Genomic DNA, 20,357 nt, shown 5'->3' with positions numbered 1-20,357 from the left:
AATGATCCCCAGAGGCTCCCTGTCACCTCCATGTGCAAATACAAAGTGCTCTGTTTGGCATCCAAAGCCCTTCATAACCCTTCCACCTTTCCAGTCTTCTTCTACCTTACTCTTCCATCCAGTGACTCTGGCCTCCTGGCTGTTCCGTGAACCAGACCCTCCACCTCTCAGCTGCGGGCATTTTCCCAGACTGTCCTTCCTTGGCCCATGCCTAATGACGGCCCTGGTTAAGTCCCAACCCAAATCCCGCCTTCCCCACCCCTCTAAACCCTAGGGCCTCCCCCTCACTTAATTGTTTCCTATTTATCCCATATTTACTTGCTTTCTCCCCCACTAGACTGGGAGCTCCTTGAGGGCAGGGACTGTCCTTTGCCTCTTTTTGTACCTATCTCTAGTACCTCATACAGTGACTAGTACATAGTACACGGTTTAATAAATGTTTACTGACTGACTGCCAGTGCTCCCAGTGACACCTGAAAGGTTCAGTCCAATCCAATCAGAGAATCCTCAGGGACCTCGGAGGCTGCATCTGATCCTACCTGTCCCCATATAAATGATGCCCCCTGTAGGCTCTCTGAGAAGTGATTATCCAGCTCCCAGTACAAGCAAGCATTTATTAAGCACCACATATGTCTAAGGTCCTTGGCTATGCACTGGGGGAGAGGACAGGAATGGCAACTGGAAATGTGACTTTGTTGGTGCAGAGACCTCCCAGATGAGGGAATTCCCTTGACCCATCAATGCATGTCCCTAAATCACAAGACCTCAGAGTTGGAAGGAGCCTCAGCAAGCCCCTAATATATCCCCACACAGGAGTTTCTACTGTAACCCCCTGACCACACAGTCCTCCAGCCTCTGCTTACTGACTGCTATGGAGGTCTGCAGAGCACACTCTCCCAGGAGCAGCCCATCACACCTTGGGAGGGCCCTCAAATCTTTCTAGACATCAGACTGTCCTCATTAGGACTTCTACCCATCGTTCCTTATCCTGGCTTCTGGGGTCAATCTGAATGAATCTGGTCCCTCCTCTATGGGCTAACCCCACAAATAACTGTTATCCAACCCCAGAACATCCTTCAGCTGGTCCTTGTATACTAGGGACTCCCCTATTCTTCAACTGCTAGTCTCAAGGACTTCCAGAGTGGCCTGGAACACTCACAGGCCAAGTGACTTGCCCAGGGTCACACAACCAGAATGCATCAGAGGTCACCAGTTTTCAGGCTGCCTTTCGTAGGCCCTGGGGATAAAAAGTCCAACTATAAAACAGTCTCTGCCCTCGAGCAACTTCTGTTCTCCCGGGTTAGACACCTGGGCATCAGGCTCCCCTAGATGGCTCCCATTCTCAGATGCAAAGTGATTTCTGGGCACAAAATTCCAACAATGAGAGGGGGATGGGGAAAAAGAGAAAACTGAAGGACATAAAAGCAGAAGAAAGAAAAATTTAACATGACAGCCTGTTTATTTTGGCAGAGAGAGAGAGAGAGAGAAAGAGAGAGAGAGAGAGAGATCTTTTTTCAACTGATTTCAAAGTCAGAGCCTGGGAGAGACCACACAAGAAAGTCAAGAGGGGATTTGAAAGTGGGGACAAGGGGTGGAGCAGGAGAAAGGCCAGGAGGGGAAGGGGGGAAGGCCTTCATTTTGTTAGAATGAAGAAAGGAAGGCTCCTCAGAAAGATTCATCATGGGAGTTTGGGAAAAATTGGAAGTAAATAGAAACAAACACAAAAAAAGGGAAAACCATTGAGAAGAAGAAACGGGCACCACAAGGGAGGAAAGGAGGAGGGAGTTAATTCAGGCGCAGAGGAGAGGGAGCCCAGGATGTGTGGAAGCAGCCCGGGGCACAGATCCCCAGCAAAGGCTGCTGGGCTCGGCCCTACTAGGCTCTGCCCAGCCCCAGGGGGACGCAGGGCTTTCACAGAGCCTTTGAACTTGAGCCGCTTGCAGGCCCTTCTGCAGCCCGCCCTCCCGTCCACACATGCACACAGAGCCTGCAGTCACACAGAGCTCCCTCCCACCCCCTCTTTCTTCCCGTCCAAGGCTCAGCTGGAGATCTGGCTGCCTGCATGGGATTGTAGCAGAGGTTGTTTATAAAATTTCTAGTAAAGAAATAATTAGTATAATCACATTAAGGGATTTGGCTGTAAAATTCCTGTAAGAGGGACCGCTGGGTTTTGCAGAGGGGGGGCCAGGGTTGGGGCTTTTGTTGGTGTCCGTTTGGGGTGGATTTTCTCCTTTCATTTGTTTTGGGTTTTCCCTCTCCCCCCTTCCTGGGAAATGCAAACAGTTTCCTTTATGATGGATGCCCCTTTCTCTGGTCACTGACCTTCTGGGTGAATTTCTGCTGAGCTTGGTGGAAAACCTTGGGCCCAGTTGTGGATCCCATATGTGAGGGCTGGGGGGTCCTCACCCTCATCCTTCTCAAAAACAGAACAACAATAACAGAGTGGGACAGAATGAATCAGGCCTGTGGGGAGGCTCTGGACAATGTTACCGTGAAAAGAATAAAGAAGTGGCCTTTTTTTCTTCTTTTAAAAAAACAAGATTTTATATCCCTGTGAGTTTCTAGTATTTCCTGTGCGTTCTCGCACGCGCATGCTCGTGCACACACACACACACACACACACACACACAGTAACTATCAAGGCTTTTCCATCTCTTGGAAAATGAAGACAGAACCATAACTAGCAAATTTTGTGTCTTGGGCAAGGACAGCAAAACCTGCCTTGGAAAAGCAACATTTAAAGACAATTTCAGCCAAAGCATTGATGGCGGTAGCTTCAGGACAGCACCCTGGGTGGGAGAGAGAGACCCTAGGACACCACGAGGTCAAAGTCCACAGCCACAGCTAGAGAAGGGGCTAGGATGAACCCAGACCTGGGAGAGGCACAATCATGGGGCCTTGGAGGGAGGGAGGGGGAAGGGGAGAAACCAGACCATGGCAGCCTCTATTTCAAGTAATATTGACTGTTTTAGAGAATCAGCCTTGGAATGACAAAGAACAGAATTCCAGTCCCACTAAAGACACATACTGACAGGGACCCTGGGCAGGCCACTTAGCTTCTAAGTGCCCCCAGGCAGCAGTCTTAAGATTAGAAATGCAAAGAAGGTCCTATTTGTCTTTGGCTGAGGAAGCCCCTCACACACTCCAGGTGCTGATGAAATCACAGGTCTCTTACCTCCTCCTCACCACTTCCCCCTCCAAATCTTTGCTAACTATGTAGTGACCCCAATTGTTTATGTGGGACGTCAGTGTACATGTTGGGATCATAGGACATAGGCCCAGTTGCCCAGCCCTAATTAACTTTTTAGAAGAAAGGAGAGGAGATGCCATGGCACAGACTGGACCAGATGAATCATGTCCTTCCTACAGCTGCCATGATGCAGCCAGCTACTCACCCAATAAAGAAGCTGCCACCAAAGGCTTTCTGGGTCACCTTTCCCTCCCTTTGTGGAAGAAGTCCAGAACTGGACAGGACCTTTGAGACCCCTTAGTCCAGTGTCCTTGATGGGGTACCTGGAGCCTAAATTAATTTGTAACATCAATTTGTAAAACCAGTTTGTACGATTTTAACTGCAATTTGTATTGTCAAACTCTGCCCCTTCCCTCTATCTTGCACTCTGCCTAGGCAATACCTTGTGACTCCTTTGTTCTTACTTAATCTCTTCATGTCTCCTCTGGTCTGGCCCAAATCTCATCTAAATTATCTACCCGTGTTTCCCCGATAAATAAGACACTGTCTTATTATTTTTTTTTGGAAAGAAAAACACCAGAGGGCTTATTTTCAGGGGAGGACTTATGTTGTCCTGCCTCAGCTCTCCTCCGAGGCACTGCTCTCAATGGCGCCACAAGCAAATCACTGGGGAAGAACAGGATGACGCGCTCACTGCTGCAGCAATCTCAATAGGGCTTATTTTCAGGGGAGGGCTTATTTTAGAGGAATCTTACACAGTAAGGGGAGGGCTTATTTTCGGGATAGGTCTTATTATCGGGGAAACACGGGTATGCACTAAAGTCACAAGTTCCTCTCAGTCAGCTCTAACCTTTATCTATGCACTGAGGTCCCTTCCCTCCATCTGGTCAGCCCTGACAATGGCAGCCCTACCCTTTAAAAGTAAAATCCTGTACCTCTCTCACTTGCAGGTCCCCTAAAGGACTCTTGCCCACTTCTCATAGAAGCATAACAATAAACTTCTACAACTCTCACTGAATTCTTTCCAGATGCTATTGCAGGTTTTCTGATCTTAGATAAGATCAGAGTTCCTGCTGAACCTAGAGGGAGCCATCCCTCATCATCCTCACTTCACAGATGGGGCTTAAGATAGCACCTTGCACAGTCACAGGGGTAGAAACTGCAGAGTCTGGGTCTGAGCCCAGTTCCTCTGGCTTCAGAGCCTTCCCACTGAAATAAAGAAAAATGGTCAGAAAGCCTGACCGAAGCAGTCTCTATTCCAGAGAGCCCCCAGCCAATGATTGTATTGTGGGGAGGGAGGGCAGATCTAGGGTGTGTGTGTCTGTGTGTGTGTGTGTGTGCGTGCGTGCGTGCGTGCGTGCGTGCGTGTGTGTGTGCCTCGATATGGGAGACTCTGCCAGTCTTCAGGAAAAACCTGGCTGACCATGCCTTAGGCATCATCGTGGGGATTTCTCTTCCTTGGATTGGACAGCGCCTGAGCCTTCTTCCATCTCTGATCTGGAAGCCCCATTCTCTGGCCTTACTTCCTAGGACTCTCCACCTACTCAAAACTCCAAGCAGCTGTCTGCCCATGGCCCCTCACACTGGGTCCCTTGAGCGAGCTTTGGCTGGTGGGCTTCCTGTGTCTGAAACGTCCCCTCCTTCCTTTACCTGTTGAATCCTTGCCTCCTTTCAAAGCCTAACTCATGTGCTGCCTCCTCTACGAAGTCATCCCTGATAGCGTGCCCTTTCCCCGCTCCGATCTCTCTTCCTCACCCCAAGAACAATAGTTAGACTGCTGTTATTACTGCCGTGTTGTGGATACGGAAGCTGAGGCTGAGGAAATGCATTTTCCGTGGGGTCACCCAGCCAGTAAGTATGTAAGGCAACACTACTGAATGCTGGGTCTTCCTCCTTCCAAGCCCAGCACTCTATCCCCTACAGCCCCTAGCTACCCTTGCCCATCCCCGTCCATCCCCACCTGTGCTAGGGAATAAAGCCACGCTGGGCTTAGTGCCTCCCGAGTATTCTCACAGATTTCTTGCCTCTCCTACACAGGCTGAAGAGTTAAGAACTCAACTCCTTCAGGCAGAGGAAGGTCAGGAAAGGACCCGCAGCGAGCTCGAGGAGCTACAGCGTGAGCTTCAGGAGGCGGAAGGGGCGCGAGACCTCCAGCGCAAAGAAACTATGGCCCTCCGGCGAGCGCTGGGCGATGAGAGCCGAGAAAAGGACATGCTGCAGCAATCCAATGCAGGGCTTCGTGAGACCCTCAAGAGAGTCGAGAATGAAAAGAGCAGGTACAAGGTGGTCCAGGACCCCCACGTGAGGAATTTGGAGTTTGGGGTCCTGGGGTTCAAATCCCACCTTTGCCACTTCCTATCTATGGGATCTAGGGCAAGTCCACTTCCCCAATTTTGTTTCCTCATTTGTAAAATGAAAGAGTTGGACCAGATGGCCTCTGAGGAGCCTTCCTGACCTTGGGCAAGGCTCTGGACCAAAGCTGCCTCATGGGTAAAATGAGATGGCCTCACATTATGATCCTAGGATCCCAGTTTCCAAGCAGAGGAGGGACAAGGTCCTTGCCCTCAATCCAATCCCAACCAATAATCCCCCAAACCTTCCTTATGTTTAGGGGGTGTTCAGCCTCCTGGAGAAGGTTCACAAACATGAAATAAACACCCCAGTGTATAATTTAGAATCTAAATGTTTGGAATCTCAAGGGGTAAGAGGAAGTTGAAAGTTCCTTGGGCTGCCAAGGTCCCATGGAAGAAAGGCAGCTTGAGCGACATCTTGAAGGAGCAGGATATTCTAAGGAAACATTCTTGTGCTTTCCAAAGCGACCTCTCTGGTCATCCCAAAACAAGACAGATGGGTTTACTCTGGATTGCTGGATTGTCCTTTGTTAGCTCACGACACCCCTCTGGGTCTTGGTTTCATCATTCACAGGATCAAGGGGATGGATGGTAGATTTAGAGCTAGAAAGAACCTTACAGTTTATCTAGTCCAATCTCCCCATTTTACAGATGCAGAAATGGAGGCACGCAGGGTCTGTGACTTCCCAAGGTCACACAGGTTCTCAGTATTTGGACTGGGATCTGAGTCCAGGATTTTGGACTCCAAATTTACAAAAATGAAAAAAAGTGAGCTGGGGACTAGTGGACAGAAGGCCACTTCTAGCTCCAAGACTCCATGATCCCAAATATTTAGAAAACAAAAATTCAAAGGCCATTTGGCAAACCAATCCCTGAGAAAGTGTGAAATATTAGACCTCCACAGTTTGTCCCAATGGCCTCAAGAAGCAGAAAAGTCAATATGGCAGGTTTGGGAACGAGGGAGGATGTTGCTTGTCAAGTCCCAGCAGGGTCAAGGGAAGGGTCACATCTGTCTGTCTGTCTCTCTCTCTCAGTTTTAAGAGGGCCAAAGAGGAGAAGGAACAGAAGCTCACCATCTTGGAGGAGGCCAAATCCTTAGTCCAGAAAGAGGCTGGGGAGCTCAGAGCAACCCTCCGAGAGGTAGAGAGGTCAAGGATGGAGACCCGGAGAGAGCTCCAGGAACTTTGGAGACAGGTACCCAATGAGGGCTGGGTTTGGATGTTCCCTGCAGTCAAGCCCTCTGCCACATGTTCCCATGTCCCATGTCAGAGCCCCAGACTGAGGCTCCAAATCGCTGAGGTGAAGCGACCCTCAGTGACACAGAAGAAGGCACTTGGAGCATCAGCGATGACCCCACTACCTACCACAGAAGTGCTTTGTCTACCTTAAAGTGCACTAAAACCATGAAATAGCCACTGAGCTGGCCTTCCTTTTTTAGCCACTGTAAGAAAGGGGAATTAGGTTTGTTTTTTTCTGGCCCCAGAGGGAAGAACCATAAACAATGAGTGGGAGATATCAAGAAGCACATTTAGGTTTGATAGCAGTAAGAACTTTCTCAAACTTGGTGCTCTCCAAAGTGGAAGGGGCTGGTCCAGGAAGTGATGGGCTCCCCTGTCCTGGGGGGTCTTTGGGCAGAGCTCTCCAGCCAGAAGGGACCTCTAACCCAACCCACCCTTAATGGAGGAAGTGACTTTTCCCAGGTCACAGGGGGAGTCAGCATCAAGGGTGGCTCTTGGATGCTGGTCCTCTGACTTCAGAAGAGCGCCACCTCCTTGTCAAGCAGGTGGCAGCGGGCGTTCCCTTCCAAGGTATGGACTGGGCTAGAGGCCTGCTGGAGTCCTTCCCAACTCTGACATACTTGGATGTTGTCCTTAGTGGATCCAAGAGTTTCCCCACAAAATTTGGAGCAATCAGCAATGGGACCCTACCCAGCTGAGCTGGTATCCTGGAAAGGCCTCTTCTCCTCCAAGAGGGGAGAAGAAGAGTGAGGAAGGAAGAAGAAGGTGGATACACAGAGAGCAACCACCCTGCCATCCCAACAAGGCGGGCTTGTGCTCCATAGACTAACAGGAATGGTCACGACTTTTAAATAGAACAGCTACATTCTGGGGGTTAGCACATCACTACCACGGAAAAAGAGTGTTAATTTGGCCAGCGCTGGTAATCAGAACCAGATTGGTCAAGCAGGGGCAGCTGGCCTCCCTCTCAAGAGAGGAAAACAATGTTGGTGTTTAGCCTGGAGGAAAGACTTGAGGGGAGGGAAGAGCGGTCTTCAAGCCGTGGAAGGCCTGTCAGGAGAAGCCAGCTTGGCCTCATTCTGCCTGGCCCCCGGGGCCTGAACCAGGAGCCATGGGTGGAGGTTATGGGGAGAAGGACTTCGGTTCAGCCCTGGAAAGGAACATTCCAGTAACTAGAGCTGCCCCCAAATGGAGGGGGCTGCTTCTAGGAGGGAGGGAGCACCTCCCTCGACCCCATCTCCGTCCAATTTCTGATTGAGGTTGGATGGGTGGCGGCTTTGTGAGGTGAAGCGTCCCTGTGTGGAGGGATCTCAGTGGAGTGTGAGCTCTGAGGACAGGGACTGCTTCCATCTTTGCATCCCCTCCACCCCATAACAAACAGCAGCAGCAAGAACAGTTACTTATCACTTACAAAAATCCATGGGAGGTCAGTGCTATGATCTTTATTTGACCAAGGAGGAGACTGAGGCTCAAAGGGAATAAGTACTTAACCAGTTCTCACAACCACTACTTAACCAGTCACACAACCACTACTCATCCAATCACATGTAATCACTACTTAACCAGCCACACAAACACTCCTTAACTAGTCACACAACCACTCCTTAACTAGTCATATAACCACTACTTAACCAGTCACATGGCCAGAATGGAGAGAGGGCTGAAGCTGGGTCAGAATCCTTCCTCAGACATCGATGAGCTGTGCCCCTCTGAATAAGTCTCACTTGTCTCCTCTCTCGGTTCAGTTTCCCCATCTGTAAAAAGAGGATAATAATGGTGCCTACTTCCAAGTTCTGTTGTGTGGTTCTAATGAAACCAAATCCCATCAGTAAAGTACTTTGCAAACCTCAAAGGGCTGCATAAATATTCATGGTTGCTACTGCTTCCAAACCCATGGGCTCCAGCCCCTGGGGCCTAGAGGGGTGTAAGAGCTGACTGTTGCATTGACTCCACAGCAGCATGCTGATTAGTGACCAGGTCCCATGTGCGTGGCACTGGTAAATGTTTAACAAGCAGATCCCAGGACATGCTTTTGTCTTGAAGAGCATCCTTCCCATTCTCCCTATCCCTTTCTGGACAAGCAAGGCCTGTCTTGTAGTTTGTGGGTCGCATTGCACATGGACCCACCGTGCCCTCTGCCTACCCCTTGCACTGGCTGAAATGCTCACGACTGTCCAAGGTGCTGGAGCGCGACCCTCTGCGGTTCCCACAGGTAAAGACCCTGGAGGGTGAGAATGCGGAGAAGAGCAAGGAAGCCAGCCAGCTGCGGGCCAGAGTGATGCAGGAGGAGCAGCGGGCCCAGCAGGGCCGGCGGGAATCTGCGGAGCTGCAGAAGCAGGTCACGGAGACAGAGACCCGCTGGGAACGTGCCCAGAAGGAGGTGAGAAGGCGGCTGGAGGACTGCCAGAGGTCCGTCCTCAGTGGGGTCAAGGGCAGGGCCGGCAGAAGAGAGTCTGAATGGCCTCATGGGAAAGCGAGGCCTGGGAAGGAGTGAGGACCAGAGGAAGGCAGGTCAGCCCCGGGGAGGAGAGGGGGCTGGGGAGGGGAAGGGAAGGAAGTGAAGGGGCAATGGTGAGGGTTAGGAAAGACAGGGAGGGGAGGAGGAGGAGGAGGAGGAGGGGGAAGGGGAGGGGGAGAGAGAGGCAGAGAAAGGGAGAAGCAGTGCTATGGGGCTAATTCAGCCCCTCAGGTCTGGAGTCTGAGGAGCCTCCGGCCATTCATTCATTCATTCATTCAGCCAACTGAGCAGCCATTTTTCATGAATCTCTCCCCACAGCCAGGCTCTTCTCTAGGCACTGGGCATTTGGGGATAAAAGTAAGCTGCTCCTGACTTCAGGCCCTGCAAAGTCAAGCTAAAGTCATGGAAAGGGGGCGGGGGCGGGGGGGCTCAAGTCTATACTGTACCAGCCATCTCTGGGTATCAGGCCCTCACCAGGTTTCAGGGTGGGGGAAGGGACTTCAAGAAAGCAGAGTCTGGAATCAGAGGATCTGGGTTTGAATCCCAGCACCATCACCTTTGAGCCGTTGAGTGACTTTATCATAGGGATCATGGATCTATAGCTGAGGGGAACTCAGTAGAGCTGGGTTCAAATCCTGCTCTGCCACTTACCATCTGTGTGGCCATGGGCAAGGCAAAGAAGCCCTAGGTCACTTTCCCTATAAATCTATCAGTGACAGAGAATATCTCCACACAGCAGTACGTTGGCAGCGTAAGGGGTGGCTTTCTATAAGATGTGGGTGGTTGGAGCATCTCTGAAGACAGAGAGAGACCAGTGATGGGAGCAGAGGACCTGAGTTCCAATCCCAGCTCAGTCACTGACATCCTGTGTGACCCTGGAGAAGTCACTGCCCTGCCTAGGCCTGGGTTTCTTCATCTGTAAAATGAGGGGGTTGGAGCAGCCATCCTCAGAGGGCCCTTCTAGCTCTCAGCCTGTGGGATGCATGTGCTGGGATCCTGACTCTCCAGAAGCTCCTCCTCTTTCTGGGGGATGAAGACAAGAATTGGTCAAGAACAAGCTGCCCTTTTGTCTTAAGGAGAAAGGTGAGAAGACTCCACCCTTTGCCTGGTACCTAGAGAGGGAAGCCTCAGTGTGGGAACTCCGCCCCATGGCTCTGAAGTCTGTCCAGCAGCAGCCCTGGTTGGAAGAATGGGGAGAAGTCGCCTGACACAGTGGTCAGCTCGTCAGTCCAAGACCTGGCCCAGTATGGACTGACCAACCCCAGGTGGTGGGCCTCTAAGAATACTGGTGTGGGAAGACCTTTAATCAGCCAGTGAATCCATGAGCCTTTAGGAAGCATCCGCTATGTAGACAACACTGGAGATATAAAGCAAAAATGAAGCCATTTCTGCCCTCCGGGCTAGCTGAGGGAGACAACGTGAGTGTGTGTGTAGACACACGCATAGGCATAGATGTATGTGTGCATGCAGGGGGATATGTAGCTAAATGTGCAGTGATATATAGTCCCGTATCTGGTTTTATACACATATATATGTCCTGGTTGTGGTTCTAGTCTGGGCTAACAGGCCAAGGTCTCCCAGGGGAGAACCCAGACCAGGTTCCTGGCCTCCCATCAGAGGGCTGGTAAGCCCCTGGGCTGCAGGGCCTCCAGGTTGGCTCCTGCTGGGGTCCCCAGCTGATTCCATGCTTTCTCTAGCCCCTAGCTACTTCACCTCCTGTGCTTCCTCCCCAGGCTGACTGACCTCCCACCCTGTTCTGTTGCTCTCCTGGCAATGGGACGGGAACTCCCTGGGTGGCCTTGGCCCCAAGTGCCTGCCTTTCTAGGCTACCTCCCAGGGTGCGGAACAAACCCTCCCTCAGGACAGGACCCCTAGAGCGCCATCTCCGGCCCTAGGCCAAGTGGAGCTTGGCTGGACAGAGGAGTTTCCTCTCAGGGTCTAAGACCCCAAGCTGGCCATGTTGCTGACTGCTCCCCAGCCACTCCCTAAGCTCTGGTCTCTGGTCTGAGTTCTCTTCCTCTCATGCTCATTCCCATGGTTTACAACCTTCAAGGGACCATAGTTTGGGAGTGGAAAGAGGGTTGGGTGTGAAGGTGAAGGAGCTAAATTTAATCCTGTCTTGCTGTGTAGCCTGGGGTGTCTCTTCTTGGACAGCCTCAGTTTCCCCATCTATGAAATGAATGGGTTGAATTAGGCTGGAAGACACAAGACTACAGGCCCGATCAAAGTCAGCCAGTTTTTGCAAACCATTTTTAGCTCACAAGCTGCACAAAGACAGCCGGAGATTTGCTGACCCCTGACCTAGAAGATCTGTAGCCCCAAAACCTGCTGTCCTATCTAGAGTCATGTGGAGGCTCAGGCAGAAATTCAGACTGACCACTCAGGCACGTGAGAGTCTTCTTTCACTAGACACCTATAATAAGTCGTCAAGTAGCCTTTAGGCACCTACTGTACACCAAAGCATTGGAGATACAAAGAAACAAAAACCCCAACCATTTCTATGTCCTAAGAGCCCTCAGTCTCATGGGAGAAGCCCCATGAGCACAGCTGTGCTGAACAAGATACCTTGGGTGTTTTCAGTGGGAGACACAAGCAGCAGGGGTAATGGAGAGAGGGGTCTTGGGGTGTCTGAGCCTGGAGGGAAGCCAGGACCCCACTGGCTACCTGGCCTCAGCCTGAATCTTGAAGGTGACCCTTCACCTCATCGTGTCCCCAGACAGGTCTCTGGGGCACATCTGTGTACATGCCAGCGTACAAGTGCTTGCCCACAAACACCTGTCTGCCTACTACCCTTCATGTGCCATCTTCCCCATTAGAGTATAAAGAAGGTCTCCTAACAAAAAGCCTCCTACTGGACGAATGAAAAGGTTCTTCCAGCTGTCCCCTCCAAGCAACAGCTGGACTTTTCCAACACTCCCCACCTGCCTGCTGGTTACTTAGCACCAAAGTGGGGGGCTGGCCTGTGCGGTTTGGGGAGAACCAGATCTAATTTCTTCCTGCCACTGTTATCACCGTGAATAACCAGGGCCCACCTACAAGTCAGCCCCTCCGAGGCAAGGCAGTCACATTAGAATTTAAACATTGGAAGAGGTCTCAGAGACCATCTGGGCTGACCCATTTGTGACCAAGAATTCCCTCCACCCAATATCCAACGAGTGGTCATCCAACATGTGCTTGAAGAGGTTGTCAGCAGAAACCCACTGCTAGCTGCTCCAGCAGCCCATTCCACTTACTGTGAGGGATGTTGTCTTTGCCTCTTGCCCATCTGCCTCCCTGCTTCTTCCAGCCACTGTTTCTAGATCCTCCTCAGGAAAAGCAGACAAGTTTAATCCATATTCCCCATCGGAACCTCAAATACTCTGAAAGAGCTATCATGTCAATAATTCAATCTGAATTACTGGGGGTCAGACTGCGTCCACTTGGAGGGGCTATGTTTCAGGCTAATGACCCCATAGGAACATGGTGTTTTCAAGCACTGGAGATAAACATCAATCCCAAGACTGCCCAGTTATGGACTCGCAGAGAATTGTGACTTTGAGGCACCTTTGTAGTGGTTTCTCCACCATTTCTGACTCTCAATGACCACCTTTGGGGTTTTCTTGGCAAAGATACTGGAGTGGTTGTCATTTCCTTCTCCAACTCATTTTACAGATGAGGAAACTGAGGCAAGCAGGGTCACACAGCTAATAATTGTCTGAAGCAAGATTTGAACTCAGGAGGATGAGTCTTTCTAACTCCATACCAGACATTCTATCCACTTCGCCACCTCATTAACCTGAGCAGAGTCTATAGATTGTGAAAACAATAGTACTGTTGTGTGATTTGTAGGCACTGCAAATTTTTAACTGGTGGGGAGAGTGTAGATAGTGGTAAGTCCCTTCTATGAGATTTCCTTGACAAGATTAGCTTCCTGGTAACAAAATTAACTTGAATGAGGTCTTTGGTCTGGCAGTGGTAAAGTCCCCTTTCCATAAGTACTCATGTGCTCTTTAACACTGCACTTGGGGATGATTTATGAGTCATGGCTATGAGTTATGACCTTGGACTTCACCTTCAAAATGGAGTCTGGTGAGAAAGAGGACATGACTGAGAAACTGAGATAACGAATCAGAGCCAAGAAAGCTGCTGAGAGGAGAAGGTCTACATTCCAAAAGCAGACTGAGCCCTCAGGAAGGAAGCCTGAGCACCTGCATGGGGACTCTCCAAAGAGCTCATGTGGCCCCAAGAGAGGAAAAATGCCCTTAGGACTAAAGATTCATTCTCTTGGCTGAAAAAAATCACAAGAAAAACTGGCACTTTGCCAATACCATGCCTTCCTCTCACCTACTTAGTGCCAACACCTCGGGGTTTTAGATAATTTATGAGTGCCTGTCATCTTCCTGGGATCTGCTGAGCCCATGAACCCTGGCTTCACCCAACATGGCTTTCTGCTTATGCTCCCAAATCTCCCCAAACAGATCCTCTTCCTCAGGCCCTGGAGCTGTGGGTGTGCTGGAAGGGTAGGAATCTGATGCCCCATGCTAGTGGCAGGGCATGGATGGGATAGCTAGAACGAGGTCAAGACCAGCAAGAGCGCCTTCCATCCTTATACAAGCCCAGTCCTGCTTGTTTGGTTGAGTGAATGAATGATTCAAAGCCCAAAGAGAGCCTCCACCTCCTCGTAAGGCAGGGCAGGAAAGCTGGGGTCCCTCCCCATGCTGGGCCACATCTTCCCCTTCTCTAACCTCTTAGCTTCTAGTAAATGTAGGCACGGCTGTTTTCTACTGTCTGTGGTTGCTTCCTCTAGATCCTCAGCCTACAAAGAAAACTGGCAGATACGGAATCAGGACTCCAAGTCCGGGAGAAAGCTCTGATGGAGAGCCTGCAGGAATGCCATGGGAATGAGAAAAAACTCACTGAGGAGCTCCACAAGCTGGAGATGAAGCTGAAGCAAGTCTGTGGAGAGGTCAAGAGCTCCCAGATGCGCCTGAGCACGGCCAATGATCGTATCCACAGCCTAGAACAGGAGCTGGACTGGGCCGAACGGACCAGGAGAGAAAGTGAGGCCACGCTGAGCAGGCTGCAGTCGGTGCTGCGCCAGGGACTGGGCCTCAGCCCAGCACCAGGACGGGCGCCCTCTCCAGCCAAAGGTCAGCAGTGGGCTCGGTAGAGGGGGTAAACCGATTCCAATCTAGTCCCTTCAAGGACCTTGAATTTGGGTGCCATAGGGCCAGTCCCCCCCCCCCCACCCCAGGCTTCCCTTCCTCCCACTCATGATTTCACAGATGGTCTTTGGGAGCTGATGTGGCCAAAAGTTCACCCACTATGACCAACCTGGTGGTGATCCTCTCAGAACTTAGACAACAGACATTTGGCCAGTCACCAGAATCATGCCCAAAGACTTTCTAGCTTGGCAGAAAGACACACTATCTATGTGGCCTTGGACAAATGTAACCTCTCTGGGTTCCCTTGGTTCCCTCATCTGAAGGAGGGGGTGACCACTCCGGCACCTTCTTCCTCTAAATCTGTGATCTGTGACCCCTTTGCAGGGTTCGAGAGCTCCTCAGTAGCAGATGGACAACGGACTCCAGCCTCTCTGCCTGGATCCCCAGAGAGAAGCCAGGCCCACTCTCCACTCAGGCATCCCTCCCCCTCACGAGGGAGCTTCAGCCCCACAGAGATGGATGTTGGAGTTGTTCGGGAGGCCTTGAGAGACCTTCTGCAGAACCTTCGAGATGCGCAAAGAGAGAGGGTAAGGCAAGAAGCTCTCAGCTGTAATTCTAGGTGGTATTTCCTTCTATCGATTCAATCTGGTGTGCAGAGATTAAGTGCCTGTTGTTTAAAGTGCCAAGTGCTGGAGGGTGGGATGAAAACACAAGCACAACAATCCCTGCCTCCAAAAAGATGGTGTTCACTGGAGGAAGGGCTGTGAAGTGTGAGCACAACAAATGAGTATCCTACTGGCAGAGGGAGTGAAGAAGGGGAGAGCCAGAGGGGCGGATGAAAAGACTGGTGGATTCAGAGACAGAGAACCTGGCCCAGCACTGGGGTGACCTTGGACAAGTCACATCACTTCCCTGTGCCCAGTTCCCTGAGTGGTCTCTGAGCTCAGAGTGGAGAAAACACTGGCCCCAGAAGGAGAAAGTCAGAGAATGCATGGGATGCTTGGCACTCAGGGGATCCAGGGGGCGGGGGAAGAAGGGAGGTGAGCGGGACCTAGAAGGGCAAGAGAGGCAGAGAGAGGAGAGAGTATTGGTCTGCCAAGCCCAGCGATTGGCCTTGCTTCTCTGCATGACAGAGAACATGGAGGGGTAAAGTGGAAGAGGTGAGTTGGAGAGAAGAGTGTGAAGCCGGTGCCTTCTGGGTACGCAGATGGGCCCCATTCATGATCAGTCTCTGTCTTCATGTGCAGCTGGAGAGAAGGGGCCTGGCCTGGAGTCAGAGGGTCCAACTCCCCAGGTAGAATGGGAGCTCCCTGGGGGCAAGGACCAAGCTAGCCCAGAGTGAGCCCTTCACACATGCTGACTAGTCAACATGCTTCCCCTCTCTGGGTCTTACTTTTCCCAACTATAAAATGCGGGGTTCTCAGGTCATGGTAGACAGTCCCCTCACACACATTTCCTTACACTCCTGTACACATTCACACTCACATTCACACACGTACACACACACACATTCCTATGACTAATCAGATGTCTTGTTCACATTTCATTTTCCCACTGATAGAAGCTCCTTCTTGGTCACTCAGGCAATGGCCCCCCCGGGAGGACTCCACTCCTGGAGTCCAGGATGGCCAAGGGGATGAAGCCAGAGAGCCCACCTCTGGGCTGTGCTGGGGGGTCCTTCCCAACAACTCCCCTGCCAGTCAAGCACCCATGCTTGCAGTCACACACACACCACACCACACACACGCACACACACACACACACACTCCTGGAACCACCGGGAGGTGGCAGCTCAGCCCAGCCCCCATCCTCTGCCTCTCTTCTCTGAGGGCTTGGCTGGGTACAGTTCCCTGCCTTTATCTAGGCTGGGGTTGGGGAGGGAGAGAGCCTTCGATTCTGTTTCAAGTGAAGTAAGGGAGTTCTTATGTTCCTGAAGGGGCTGGGTGGGCACCAGTCGCCCATATTCATTCAGCAGGTCTAGATTCTCTTTCAGGTGAAGTATTGATGTTTTTATGTTCCCAAAGGGGCTGGGTGGGCACCAGTTACCTGCATTCATGCAAGCTGAGAGGGGGGAGTAGGAGAAGGTCGAGATTCTCTTTCAAGGGAAGAAATGACATTTTCATGTACCTGAAAAACCTGGCTACCACAGCACTCGAGGAGAGGGCCCAGGCCCTTCTCCCTTGTCTTTCTGCCAGGGTTGATCAGCCTCTGGACACAGTACAGCAGAGCTGGGACCAGGCCTGGGCAAGGTGTACTCCTGCCCCGGGCCCACACAGCCTGTGGGGGGGAGAAGTGCAGAGTAAAGGACACTAAAAAATAGGATTCCTCAGTGCCCCTATTTTTAGTGCCAGAAAATTCCTCTCTCCATGTCACAGGCATTTATTTTGTGTGTGACAAGGATGATTCCATGCCTACCATGGACAGTAGGCAACTTATTCTCTGTTTGAGGCAGGAAAATCATGTGCGTGCTCCCGTCAGGAGAGGGCCTCCTGCAGATGCCTTGTCCCAGCCCTGAATTACAGGCTCAAGAAAACCTACGTTGGGCCCTCACCCAATGGCCCTGGTCAGGTTACCAGGCAGGGGGGAAAGCACAAGAGTAGAGGTAGGAAACCAAAGTGGGGGGAAGAGGCAGAAGGGCTGAGCCCAGGGTGGAAAAGAGGGAGGAACAGGACAAGAGAGGGCCAGAGAAAGGGATGAGCCTCAGGCAGGGCAGGCTTGGAAGGTCTTGTCTGCTGGGCAGAGCCTGGCGGCCCCTTCTCTGTCCCCAAAACCAGCTCACACACTCCTTCTGACTCCAATGGATAACCCCAACTCTTCCTTACAATGGCCCAAATAGGAAGGGGTCAGCAGCAGAACCGAGATGGGGGCAGGGCGATCAGAGGCTGGTCCCAGGGTGCCAAAATGCAGAGAATCTGACAGCGTTTGGAATCCTTCCCTGCCCGTGTCCACTTCCTTCCCTTCTGGCTCTAGCTCGTTGGATCTTCCCCAGGAGGATTTCTGGGCTGTGACAGTGGCTCCATCACCAGCCCCTCTCCATCGATGCCTCTGTGGGCTTTGACATGGGAACAAAAATGGCGACCCATAGCTGTTGCCAGTGGTCTTGTCTGAGGATGAACTTGGAGTCTCAGCCGCAGGCTCCCAGATGATCATGGGATTTGGAGCTGAGGGAGACCCAAGCCCTTCACTTGAGCAAGGCCCATCAAAAGGAAGGTGGTTACTCAGCAGGCATCTGTGCCAGGCACCATGCCAAGAAACACAGAAGCACAAAAACATGGCCTCCAGCCTCAAGAAACTCACCCCCCCCCCCAGACCACACAGGTGGCAAGAAGCAAAGGTCAGATCTGAACCTATGCCCTGTTCTTTCCCAGCTGTTCCTGGGTTTGCTAGCTAGGCTGTGATGGGACGCTTGGCTTTTTGTCTGTCTGTCTGTGTCCCTGTGGTTCACACGGGTACTTGGGAGCCTTTTCCAAGCTCAGTAGCACCTCTGACCAACACAAGAGGGCTTGCTCTCCCAGCCCTTCCTCCAGCTGGCGGCCTGTCCCATCCCAACCCAGCAGCACAGACCACCAGGCTGGGTACGGATCGGCCAGTGGAGCCTGACCCTCTGCTGGCCTCCAGGCTGTGTCAGGAAGAATGTTCTCTGCTGGCTGGCCCACCAGGTCCCCTTTGCCCTTACACCATCAAGTCCTGTCGCGCAGAATGTGCTCCTTAAGAAAACGGACAAATATTTATATAACAACAGTTAAAAAAAAAAAAAGCAACTGGGCCTACATCATCATAACAATGCTAAGCATCTAAGGAGCAGTTCACTGTATGTTTTGTAAAAACTGAGCAATGTGTCCACACTGTTCCTTGTCCCCCGGGGCACCCCGAGTCCTGGGCTGCTTCTGGAGCTGGGACGACTTTGAGGGGGAGGTGGGCGCCACCTGCTAACACTCTTTAAAAGCAACACAAAAATGGCTTATGAAGCGCTTTTCCATTTCCAAAGGGTTAGTAATCAATCCACAGACACGGATTAAGCACTCACTGTGTGCTACGCTCTGAAAATACAAAGATAAATACTGAACGGTCCCTCCAGGAGTCCCAACAGAATGGAAACCCTTGAGGACTCCCGTTCTGTGGTGGGGAGACAGATGTGCATGTGTGCATAAGTCCATACAAGAGACGCATAAAGCAGACACGATGTCTGTAAGTCATGCACTGGCCTCAGGCAGATGAAGTGATGGCTGGCCTTCTGACTCTTGAAGCAGCTCCCTCCCTTTGGATCCTGGGCCAACAAGCAGGATTCCAGGGAAGAAGTCCACCAGGGGCCGGTCAGAGCCCACCTTCCTTGTTTCACAGATGAGGAAACTGAGGCATGGGTGGCTCATCCACTTGGGATCCTAGCATCATACACTGAGATCTGTGAAGGATTCAGAGGCCAGCTAGTCCAACCTCTTTATCATTTAGGTGAGGAGGCTGAGGCTTAAGAAGGGAAATGATATGGCCAAGGTCACAGAAGCAGTGAATGGGTGAGCAGGGACTGAAGCTTAGGCCCCTCACCTCCAGGGTCCGGGATCTTTCCATCGTGGTTTGTCACAGGAAGAGAAATTCACTCTGGAAGAGAATGTTGTCACAGCCCGGGGGCTTGTGGCCCAGCAGAGACCTCGGGGGCTGAGACCACGCAGTCCTTGGGTCCCTCGGCCTTCAGAGAGGAGGGGTCTCCAGAGCTAGGCCAAGGCAGAGGCCAGGACAGCAGAGTGTGGGGGAATGACTTGTGGCTTCTGCACCCCCTCATGCTGTGGTGCCATTCACCAAGTCGTAGACATAGAGCTGGGACAGCCAATGAGGCCAATGCCCTCTTCTCAAAGACGAGCAAACGAAGACAGAAAGGCTGAAGGATTTGCCTGGGCACATGAGCTGGAATTTGAACCTGGGCCTTCTCATCCCTGCTGGGCTAAGAGCCCAAGAATTACTTCACTAATGTCCTTTACAGTTTTTAACCAGTTAACCAATCAACAAGCATCTATTAAATGCCTACTATGTGCCAGGCTCTGTGCCGAGCACTGAGGACACAAAGAAAGACAAAAAGGCTGCCCTCGGCCACCTCCCAACCTGGCAGCCAGGCTCCTAACCTTGCTCTGGCCAGCTAAACATCTTGCCTCTGGGTCCAGGGTCTCTGCCCCAGGGGGCCCAAGTTTGGCTGGTCATCCCCTGTGGGACTTGGGAGGACACCTCCTGACTGCCTGCCTTCTCTCACCCCAGCTCTCTGGGTTGCTGTGAAGCCTGTGCCCAGGTCCCCCCTCACAGCAAGAGTGGCTTACTCAGTTTTTCTTCCTTGGCTACAGGCTCCCTTACTGGGGGGGAGGGGTGAAGAGCTGTCTGGCTGCCCCTTTATCATGCCACCTGAGGTAGCTCTGGCCCCCACCCATCCCTCCCCAGTGCCACCAGCTCACCTGGGTTGTTGTGCCAAGTGCCCCTGGTCTCCCCCCACACCCTCATGCCAAAGCACCCTGGACCCTTTACCTTGGCCTTCCTCTTTGCCCCTCCCTTTCCTCCCCGAGGTGTTGGATGCAGCCCCAGACTCGGGCCTCTCCCCTGGGGGTGGTACCCACAGAGAGCAAATTTTCATTGCAAGTACAAACCAAAAAATACACAGGACACAAAGGAATCAGATCAGCACGTCAAAGAACCTCAGACCTGGAGAAGACCTCAAGGCCACCAAGAGCGCAGGAATCCATGTTGTGCCATGTAGGTCCTACTGACTCCCTCAAGAGTAGCAGCCCATTCCCTAACATCAAGCCTGTCTCTGCCATTCTGCAGCTCCCACTTCCCTATCCACTTTGCTCTTGGGCCAAGCAAAACAAGGCTGACCTGCCCTGAGACGAGCAGGACAAGGCTAACCCATCCTGAGCCAAGAGGGACGAGGCTGACCTGTCCTAGGCTCAGAGGGACAAGGCTAACCCATCCTGGGCCAAGAGGGACAAGGCTGACCTG

The 20,357-nt window shown here is 51.8% G+C and overlaps 1 protein-coding gene across 1 annotated transcript in view; it reads left to right on the top strand.

Annotated features, from left to right (window-relative positions):
* LOC138157598 (rootletin-like) overlaps positions 1 to 20,357 on the top strand; it is a 91,791-nt gene that overhangs the window by 40,604 nt on the left and 30,830 nt on the right. The window contains exons 16-20 of the mRNA XM_069083221.1: positions 5,228 to 5,466; positions 6,576 to 6,735; positions 8,992 to 9,159; positions 14,024 to 14,366; positions 14,766 to 14,968. Coding sequence (XP_068939322.1) covers positions 5,228 to 5,466; positions 6,576 to 6,735; positions 8,992 to 9,159; positions 14,024 to 14,366; positions 14,766 to 14,968 — 1,113 coding nt within the window. The remainder of the gene's footprint in view (positions 1 to 5,227; positions 5,467 to 6,575; positions 6,736 to 8,991; positions 9,160 to 14,023; positions 14,367 to 14,765; positions 14,969 to 20,357) is intronic.

Source organism: Petaurus breviceps, unplaced genomic scaffold (assembly GCF_028583685.1).
Source record: "Petaurus breviceps papuanus isolate PSGF00001 unplaced genomic scaffold, PetGlider_PUasm1.0 173, whole genome shotgun sequence".
NCBI classification, from domain to species: Eukaryota; Metazoa; Chordata; class Mammalia; order Diprotodontia; family Petauridae; genus Petaurus; species Petaurus breviceps.
The sequence above is the reverse complement of the archived record's forward strand: the minus strand, read 5'-3'. Positions and strand labels throughout refer to the sequence as shown.